Source organism: Anguilla rostrata, chromosome 17 (assembly GCF_018555375.3).
Source record: "Anguilla rostrata isolate EN2019 chromosome 17, ASM1855537v3, whole genome shotgun sequence".
Classification (NCBI taxonomy): Eukaryota; Metazoa; Chordata; class Actinopteri; order Anguilliformes; family Anguillidae; genus Anguilla; species Anguilla rostrata.
The window spans coordinates 17,415,379-17,425,189 of record NC_057949.1 but is presented as its reverse complement, the minus strand read 5'-3'; the positions used below and the strand labels follow the sequence as shown (position 1 = coordinate 17,425,189).

Below are 9,811 nucleotides of genomic sequence, written 5' to 3'. Positions count from 1 at the left end.
AAGGCCTCTCACAGGGCCCCATCCAACCAGAGGCTAGGCTACTTTATAAATTGTGCTGTGAAACGTACAGTACATGCACACAAACTAATGAAAATGACATCTTCATCCTTTATTTCTTATCGATTCCAATTTTTGAATGTCTAGTGATATTTGTGAAAGTCTACAATCTATGTAGCACATACGCTTCTGCCTTCCACTTTCATGAAGCTCCCGCATTTCCGGAGGCGACGGTGCTTGTTTGATGTTGATGGTGCTGTTTTAATGTTAGTGTTTGCAACTTCTAAAGGGGAACATTGTGTTTTGCTATTCGACAAGCGAGGCACTGTCCAGAAAGATGAAGAAAGATTCGTGTCGTACACGAATAAGTAAGTAAAGTTAAGATGTGCTACCAACATTAGCTTTTAATTTCACGTAGTTTACCAAGACAGGCGTATCTAACCCTAACCTTACGATCTTTATTCAATCTGGATATGCTACCCAATAAATTGATCAGTGTATGACGTGGTATGTTTTTATTCACGGTGTTTGGTTAATCATATATGCCTTATCGCGTATCACTGTGTTTTGTTAATGCTAACCAGTGTTAAACAGAGTTTAGCTGACATGAGAGGTCATCGTAAGGGCCTGTTGCTACAGGTATCTAAAGCGTGGCCACGCCGTTTAGTAGGGAGAAAGGCTTTGACTGTTTGAAGTTCAGCTGCCGATTCCTGTTGAGGTGGGAAGTTCAGCTGTTCAAGGTGTAACCACACATTCAGCCAGCAGTTTTGGCGGTTATGATGGTGGCGCAACAGGGATCAAATGGTTTTAAGTTAATGTAAGGTTACGCTCAGAGTTTCGACTGAAGGGGTGTTTTGGAGAGTGTCCCGAACTCAGAAACCTAACAGCTCTTGCTTTTAAATCATTTGGCAAGCTGTTAAGAAATGCTACAGCAATGTAGGCTAAACGATGCAAGAAGAAACGGACCAGCAGCAGTATTTTAAAGCGAAAGAACGTAATCTCGCTGATTGCAGGGAACGGATTAGAGGGCTCAAATCATCTGGAATGAAAATTGGATTGGTCACAAATAACCGTTATAGCGTACTCTCAGAAATTGAGGTACCGGTGGTGCATTTTTGTTCTTTAGGGAACACATTTCCCAAATGTACCCTGAAAGCACAATAATGTTTTATTTGGGTACAAGTACCTTTTATAGGCAGAAATAGTGCAAATGTACTGCTGGCTGGGAGTACAATTTTATGTAGCCTATGTATGGGGTATCACCCCAATGACATGTGTATAGGTAGTTTTGTTACTTTTTCATACCTTTTTTCTGAGAGTGTACCTTGCACTAGTACAACTCCACAGAACAGCAGAGAAACCTATTTGACGGTTGTCATTGTGAAAGAGGGAAGAAAAATGGAGGCATATTGTATGACCAACTGCTGAACATACTGTAAGGTAGCTCACCTTTGAGCCTGGGGTGAGAAGTTGGCTATATGGTAGGGAGGCTGTGGATCTGGAACAAGTCATTGCTGTACCCCTCTCTTTGATTAGCTACTCTGCAGGTTGCACATGCCTGCTTTTGGGGCGCCGCCTGAGTTGCTCTCTGGATTAATGGCGTCATCTGTTCATGTGCCAGGCTCTTGATCACTAGCCTCTTGTAAAGCCGCCTGTCAGAACGCCAGTGTTTTGGGAGAATCGGGGGACCGGGACCATCAAAGCTCCCCACCTGTGTCCTGCGGCAGGTGTTCTCTCCGCTTTGTGCCAACCAGAGGGGATTTGTCACAGCTGAACCTGACTCTGTCCCTCTGGGACGGCACATGTAAAGAAGACGTGTGTAAGAAAATGATACGCAATCACGACACCCAACACCTCATGCAGTCCCCTTAGGGCTTCGTTGTTATGAGCATGTAGTGTGCTGACTGCTGTCTGTGCAAAGAACATATGTTTGTGTCTGTCTGCGCGCTTATGTGTTTTTGTGACGGTCTGAGTTGTGTGTTTGTGAGGTGTGTGTGTGTGTGTGTGCGCGTGCGTGCGTGTAGGTGATCCCTCTCCCTGCATTTCGCGATCTCTCGATACATTTAAGCGTGGAAGTTAATGCTGACATGAATCGACACTCGAGCGTACAGGATAATACAATTAAACTACAGTTCCCATAAGTCATCGAGGGCTCCCTCCCATGTGACGTTAAGAATATTGTGTACCCTAAAAGTGATGACGTTTTGTGGTAGGTTTCAGCTGTGTTGTCACCAGCTGTTCGCAAAGGAAACAAAGTGACGGGGAATAAAATAGCAATGCATTTCGTATGAAACGCAGTACAAATGACAGAAAATCTCAGAAGTCGCGCAAGGACTTGAGCATACATTGGAATGAAAGAGAAATTAAGTTTTGCGTAGTTGACTTTTCAAATATAAAAACTGATTTCACAGTAGTTGCACTTTTAAGTAGTCTAGCGTTAGCTGGATTGGTACGAAACGACTTTAACGTCTTCAGCGAGGATCGCAAGTGCTATCTGTGAGTATTAAACGTGGACTAAAGTGACTATTTATGATTGAAACTATTTTACAGTTACACGAGTTGATCGTAAGGGAAAGATGTTAATCTGGGGGAAGCAGTGTGGCAAAATAGCGGAAACCTTGGAGAACGGGTGGTCAGTAGGCTAAATCGTTTACCGTTACGTCGCTCATGGAACTGTGTCACTTGCTGTGCTTGAAGTCCGCTGGCGCACAGTGGCTGTTTTGTGCACACAGTGTGTCAAGTGCTGTTTTACCTTTGAACCAAAGGTACATCGAGTACATAACGTGGAACATTGAACTATTGAAACGATATTTCAGTCAGGGAAGCTGAAGTAGGCGACATTGTTTCTAAAATAGTTCTGAAACATTGAAGCCAAGTGAGTTTAAATCAGCGTGTGAAACATTAGCATGTCTGAGGTTACATGGGCTACGCAGTTGGTACTCCTGTTGGTGCTTCTTTGCGTGACTTGAAAGTGAATGTTTTTTTTTGTTTCCGTTCTGCTGTACACCACCGGAGCACCACTTGAGTTATTCAGACATAGCTAGGCCCGCTGAAAATATCCTTACGTTGCGAACTCTCATTCAAAGTATGCTCTACATTTCAGCACTCAGTTCAGTGAGGTTTATTTCTGAGCAGACTGCTATGTCGAGCTGAGTTGGAAGGGGGATCTGGCCGCACTTGACCCCACTTTAAGGCGGCTGCACAAAACGAGACATTGGCAAAATGCTTTAAGTTTACCAGTCAAGAAAGATAAGTCTGTAGCAATGTGAAGTCCAGAATATAATCGGTATATTTTCAGTATTTGTCTAAAAACAGTGCTTATTGCCACAATGTACGTTTTCCTGCCTCTTGTAGAAATGTTTTTTTAAGCAAGGTGTACTGAAGTATCATTATTTATACAGTAATTTTTTTTAAACCCTGGTAATAGCTATTTTTAACAACACAAGTAAACTACGTGTCCATAAGTCGCTCATGCAGTGCAGTAATGCTAACATTAGGCAACTTTTTAAAAAATTTAGAGTTGGACTCAGGGAACACGCACCAGATTGCTGCTTTTCCATTGCCTTTCCCGTTTCTTTTTTATCGGTTTACGTTGTGGTTTCCTGGCTGGCTGACTGACTGACTGACTTACGCGCGTCGCTGTGGCCCCTACGTGTGCGGAATAGCAGACACCGGGCGAGATGAACGTGGGCACGGCGCACAGCGAGGTGAACCCCAACACGCAGGTGATGAACAGCCGGGGCATGTGGCTGTCCTACGTCCTGGGCATCGGCCTGCTGCACATCGTGCTCCTCAGCATCCCCTTCGCCAGCGTGCCCGTGGTCTGGACCCTCACCAACCTCATCCACAACCTGGTGAGAGGGCCGAGCTGCTCGCTGCCTTCGCCTGTACAGGAAATGCTTTGAAAAGCAGGGAAAGTTGATGTTTCTCAGATGGGCGTAGCAACGACTAAAATGTAAGCCTGAACACACAGAAGCCACAGTGTCGCTTCTGAATTGATTGTAAATTGAGTCTGTAGCTTTTGTGGGCTCTTTTATATACTGGGTAGTATTGAGGTTTAATGAAATCAAAGCAGGGATGCTTTTACAATGATAAAATGGCCTGGAAAGGGCTTAGAGCTTCCGTAGTGTCCAGGCTGCATAAATGTGTGCGAGTTCAGTACCATGCTTTGGCTGCATGAACGTGTGCTTGTTCAGTAGCATACTTGGGCTGTGTAAATAAGTGCATGTTCAGCAGCGTGCTCAGGCTGCATGAACGTGTATGTGTTCAGTAGCTTGCTTGGGCTGCATAAACGTGTGCGTGTTCAGTAGCATACTTGGGCTGTGTAAATAAGTGCATGTTCAGCAGCGTGCTCAGGCTGCATAAACGTGTGTGTTCAGTAGCTTGCTTGGGCTGCATAAACGTGTGCGTGTTCAGTAGCATGCTTGGGCTGCGTAAATGCGTGCATGTTCAGGTGGGTGCTTAGGCTGCATGTACGTGTGCATGTTCAGGTGGGTGCTTAGGCTGCATTCACGCGTGCATGTTCAGCAGCATGCTCAGGCTGCATAAAAGCGTGCATGTGCAGGTGGGTGCTTAGGCTGCATTCACACGTGCATGTTCAGCAGCATGCTCAGGCTGCATAAAAGCGTGCATGTGCAGGAGTGTGCTGCATAAACGCATGCGTGTTCAGGAGCGCTTTCAGGTTGCAGAAACGAGCGCGTGTTCAGTAGCGTGCTCAGGCTGCATGAACGTTCAGGAGCTGCGGAGGGCTTATGGTTCCTTGTTCCCGGTGTCTCCCAGTGCATGTACCTCTTACTGCACACGGTGAAGGGGACCCCCTTTGAGACCCCGGACCAGGGCAAGGCCCGCCTCCTCACACACTGGGAGCAGATGGACTACGGCGTGCAGTTCACCGCCTCCCGCAAATTCCTCACCATCACTCCCATTGTCATGTGAGTACTAGGCTCCGCCCCTAACCCCCCACCCCCCCACCACAGCAGCTTCCACTATTTCATATATCCCAGCATGCCTCCACACAGGCACGTATGTCAGTGGCAGATCTCCTCAGCCTTTGCACACCCACAGTAGTGTATATCACTGACCTTGTCCCATGTTCTTCTGTCCATCAATCTGTAACCGACAGACTCCGCCTACCTCTCCATATATGGTCGCATCCATTAATCATTGCTGGGATCCACCCCTCATGCTGTAAAAAGCCCTCCTCCACTGCCTCCACCCACTGTTGTGATTGGCTCTTGAGGTCCTACACCCATAAATCAGTTATCCGCCCCCCATTGCAGCCCTTCAGCTGGGGCCAGTGCAGCTGAGGGCCGCCCGTTTCGCCAACGCTTAACCGTCGGCCTACAGCTGCATCGCTCATGTCCTGTGACACGTTTAGGGCTCCCGAGAGGCCCTTCCATTTGGGGAGGTTTGAGCTTTGTGCTGGGTCAAACCGGCCTCTTCCCAGTCAGGGCCGTTATCAAAGGCATTTCAGACTTAATGGAAAGTATGAATATGGGAGTGTAAATTTGTTTTACAAAGATTGATTGCTTTATTTATTCCCTATTCTGTTTGGCAGAAGCTCTTTCTCAGAGTGACTTACTGTACAAGGCTGTGATGGATAGAGGCATTGAATGCATGTAACAGTAGAAGCAAGTACAAGAGCAGAAGTACAAGGAAGCCACTAATTCAATAAGTGAGCAGCAAACAGAAAAGACACTGTTAAAATACCCATGCTGCTATAATCATTTTAGCTTAGCATGCACAATGCACCTAGTGATTATCCCTAAGTGAAAACATACCTACAGTGTACCAGCCTGCACACTCATCCCAGTAATTACAGGTAGCTATAATAGCAGCATGGGCTTATGTCACACTGTTCCCAAACAGTGGTCTATCAGAGAAGCCTCTGGTTCTGGTGCTATTGGCGCTAGTGTTATTGGAGCTTTGCTGCTGAGCGGATGGAGATGGGGTCCCACAGCACTCTAACCCTCCTCTGTTTTTCCCTCTCCTCCACGCAGGTATTTCCTCACCAGCTTTTACACCAAGTACGACTGGGTCCACTTTGTGGTCAACACCGTCTCCCTGCTGACCGTGCTCATTCCCAAACTGCCCCAGCTGCACGGGGTCCGCATCTTCGGCATCAACAAGTACTGAGGGGCCGGGGGCGGGCCCTCCCCTCCTGGAACCCCTCGTCTCCAAGGGCAGCCCCTCCCTTTGTGGCCCCTCTCCTTCTCCATGAGTAGGACCAGGGACGAGGAGGCGGAGGAGGAGGCGGACATGTCCACCGATCCCCAGACTCTCAGCCCACCTGACGTGTCTCAACATAAGGCTGCTTGCTCAGGGGTCGACGTCGCATAGACACGCCAAGAGGGTTCAGACAAACAGACGAACTTCTGAGTTATTTCGCAGTATTTATTGGCCTTGTTGGCAAAACGCACGTGTAGCAGCGGCTTTGTAGGGGAGGCGGTTTCTGAAATTGGCTGAAAACCGCTGTGATATTTATGGACGAATCCCCATTGCCGTCTTTTGAGTCTGTAGTCATAGAATACCACTGGGCTCACCCTAAATCTACCAGCAGAGGTCACTGTCCAATTCTTCCATCACAACTGTTGTCCTTGCCTCCCTCTTGGTGAGCTCCTCTGCTCTCATTGCTCTGGTGTTTATTTCCTGTCTTCAACGGCTGAACCAGGATCAGTTTACTCATCCGTCAGTCTGAATGTGACAAAAGTCGGCAATGAACCTGGGTCAGTCCAAGCACAGTTTGTTTGCATTTCAGGAATGTGGGAGGAGCAACGCCTGTCTGCCAAAAGAGCAGCCGTGCAGTCCCCTACAGGAGATAATCCCACCCATGCAGTCCCCTACAGGAGATAATCCCACCCATGCAGTCCCCTACAGGAGATAATCCCACACATGCAGTCCCCTACAGGAGATAATCCCACACATGCAGTCCCCTACAGGAGATAATCCCACCCATGCTGTCCCCTACAGGAGATAATCCCACCCATGCTATCCCCTACAGGAGATAATCCCACTCATGCAGTCCCAAACAGGAGATAATCCCACCCATATAGTCCCTTGCAGGAGATAATCCCCAATGCCCTCGCCATGTCATCACTCTTGTTTACTTGGTCAATCTGGAGAATGTCCAATCTGCTGTGGCCACTTTATTAAGCACAGTCCTGCTTTTATCCTGGAGCATCTCTGAGTGACTGGATGGGTATTCTTTCATCGGTTTTTTCAACCGGCAGAGGGTCCCCACACAATGAAGACGGCGCGCCGAGCGTTTGGCCAACGACCCAATCAGAATCTTTTTCTCAGCGCCGGCCTACCTCTGCCTCTCTTCCGCTGCTGCCCGCACAACTCGAAACGATTTGTCACTTTTTTTCCCATTTCTGTAGGGCTGATTCCCCTGGTTTCAGCTGTCTGTCTTTCAGCCAGACTGCAAACGCGGCGAATCCATCGCCCAAACTTCACGCCGTTGTCTCGACTTGCAAACTTTAAGCTGAGAGCGGATGGGAGTGCAAGACCTCCCCTCCAGAGCACGACTCACTGGGACTACTGATTTCCAATTTTTGTCCGATTTACGGTTTTTTTTTTCTTTTTGTCAAGTCACTTTGAGAATATGGTACGTCACATGGACTCCACGCACTTAAACTGTCACAGTCACAAGTGCACCCGGGAGATTTTGACCTACATGTTAGTGTGTTACATTGAAATGAGTGTATATTTACATTAGTACCTGAGGATATAGCCATAGAGACCTCGCAAAAAAAGGACCTGTACGCTAGCCTGTATCTGGGTGCGGAGTACATCTGCAGTTTTAGCATGTTGGCTAAGTGCGCGCTTACCCTGTAGTGGTACTGGTCACTTAGTGTGTCCAGTCAGCTTGGCTTTCTCTGTCGTTAGAAGGCATTTTAAAAGGGGAACTAAATGTGCGCTGGGCTGGACAGAAACCAGCAGACGCCCTGGTCTTTTCAGCCAGGCCACGAATTGTGTAATAGAGGGAAGGCTTTTACTTAGTTGACAGTTTTACAATTTTTAAAAACAATTTCATAGAACCTTCCAGCTGTTCTTCAATCTGGGATTTATTTTGTGCCGTATAGTTTTATTACTGTGGATTATTTCAGACCAGCAGGTTTACACCTCTGTCGTTGGAACGGATGTCCCTGCAGCCTCAGCCGAGTTCCACTGGCCCAGTTTCACTTGTGAAATCTTGGCTGGGCTGCCCAGTCCGATCTGCAGCACGAGCGTCCGTCTGTCAGCTCCTCCTGGATGTCTGGCCGCGGTCTGAATTCCGCACTGGAGCGCATTGGGTTTTGTCACTGGGGTGAAAATGATGTAATGCCGTAGCACTGTGTGGCAGTGAGAGTGAGGCCCCGGCGCCGACGGGCCGCTGGGCTCTGAACCGGGCCCCGAACCGGGCCCCGCGGTGTGTCCAGTGAGTCTGGTGCCTGTGCCCGGAGAGGTGGGGGCTCCTCTGCGGGGGAGGAGGGGTGGCTGGCACTATACTGACATTCCGGGATTTTGGCAGTTCATGTGCTTCAGTAGATTAAATGGCGAAAGCAATGTAACCGTTGCAGCTAACGGGGTCATTGATGTGTGTTCTGTTTCGAGCTGGCTAAGTGGAAGACCTGTTGTAGCCATGGCAGGGGGTAGGCGATGATCTTCTGGGCGGTCTCATGTTGGTGAAGTCTGATTGGTGCGTTCTGACCTTTTCAAGAAGAACATCATCACCTTTTGCAGGACTGGGTATGCGGTTTCCGCAACTTAACTAAATAGGATGTAAATTGAGAAATCTCTTTACTTTGTAGGCCTAAATCTAAGTACAAAAGTCTCTGTGTTCTCTGCGGCAAATATTATTTGTATTTGTGTTCTTCGTTGTGACTAAATTAGAAATGCGTAGGTACGGCAGGTTTGAGTCTTGGCTGTGCCACATTAACTGTCTGGAATCAGACCATTGACTTGGTTACGGTGGCATGACTTCTGGTCTCATTACTGGAAAAAGCACTTAAACTCAGGGTCCTGACACCTAACAACGATACCCGAGGAAGAAATTAATTCATAAATTATTGTCTACCTGATTATTTAAACAGGTGTTATTATAGTATAATGTGAATTATTCAAATCCACTTTATTTTTTATTACAATCATACAGCGACTGGAATCCTCTATTCCACCTGTTTTTATTTGTGTAATGACTTAATCACGTCGGTGCAGTATTATTAAGGATTATTTGGCGCAGGTGCGTTGTCTTTTGCCCTGATGTCGACAGTTGTTGCAGAGCAAGCTGGCTTGTAACCAGCACAGTGCCCTTTCCCTCCTTTTCTCTGGCGACTTGTTACCGTGGCGACTGCAAATCTTGTACATTGCGAAAAACGCTGTATCAAGTGAAGCCGCACAGCCATGTTGGTCTGTCTCCATAGCTCAACAGGCTGTGAAGTATTGAAATAAGGGACTGAATTAGGAAGCTGTGTTTCACTTGTGTGTGTGCTGCGGCAGGCTATACGTCGTCATTTGGACTGCAGACTACAGGTCATGTGTCTTCACTGCTTCTGCAGGTCCAGTGCCGTGGGCTCGTCCTTCAGCTCCTTCCCCGTGTTTCCCACAGCCCTCAGCGTCTTCTTCTTCGGTGTATTTATTGGTGGGTTATGGGAAATGAATAAGGGAGCATGGCTGCTGGCTACTGTAAGGAGAGTAGACCGCTCTCTGCCCAGGCTGCATGGCTACGGAATTTGATTGTTGCTTGGCTACGGAATCTGATGGTTGCATGGTTACAGAGTTTGATAATAAATCCAGCAACCCAGTGAAAGATGGCCTGCAGTCGACGGCCTCT

General features: G+C 47.6%; 1 protein-coding gene across 2 annotated transcripts; it reads left to right on the top strand.

Annotated features, from left to right (window-relative positions):
• Positions 1–2,190: 2,190 nt before the first annotated feature.
• Positions 2,191–9,121, top strand: LOC135243426 (ORM1-like protein 3). Of its 2 annotated transcripts, none has more exons than XM_064315249.1 (4): positions 2,191–2,493; positions 3,663–3,851; positions 4,777–4,928; positions 5,997–9,121. In XM_064315249.1, the coding sequence occupies exons 2-4, from the start codon at positions 3,678–3,680 to the stop codon at positions 6,130–6,132; spliced, it is 462 nt and encodes a 153-aa protein (XP_064171319.1). In that variant the 5' UTR covers positions 2,191–2,493; positions 3,663–3,677; the 3' UTR covers positions 6,133–9,121. The 2 variants fall into 2 exon arrangements, with proteins under 2 accessions (XP_064171319.1, XP_064171317.1); XM_064315247.1 differs by having other exon boundaries at positions 2,192–2,493; positions 3,666–3,851.
• Positions 9,122–9,811: the final 690 nt, after the last annotated feature.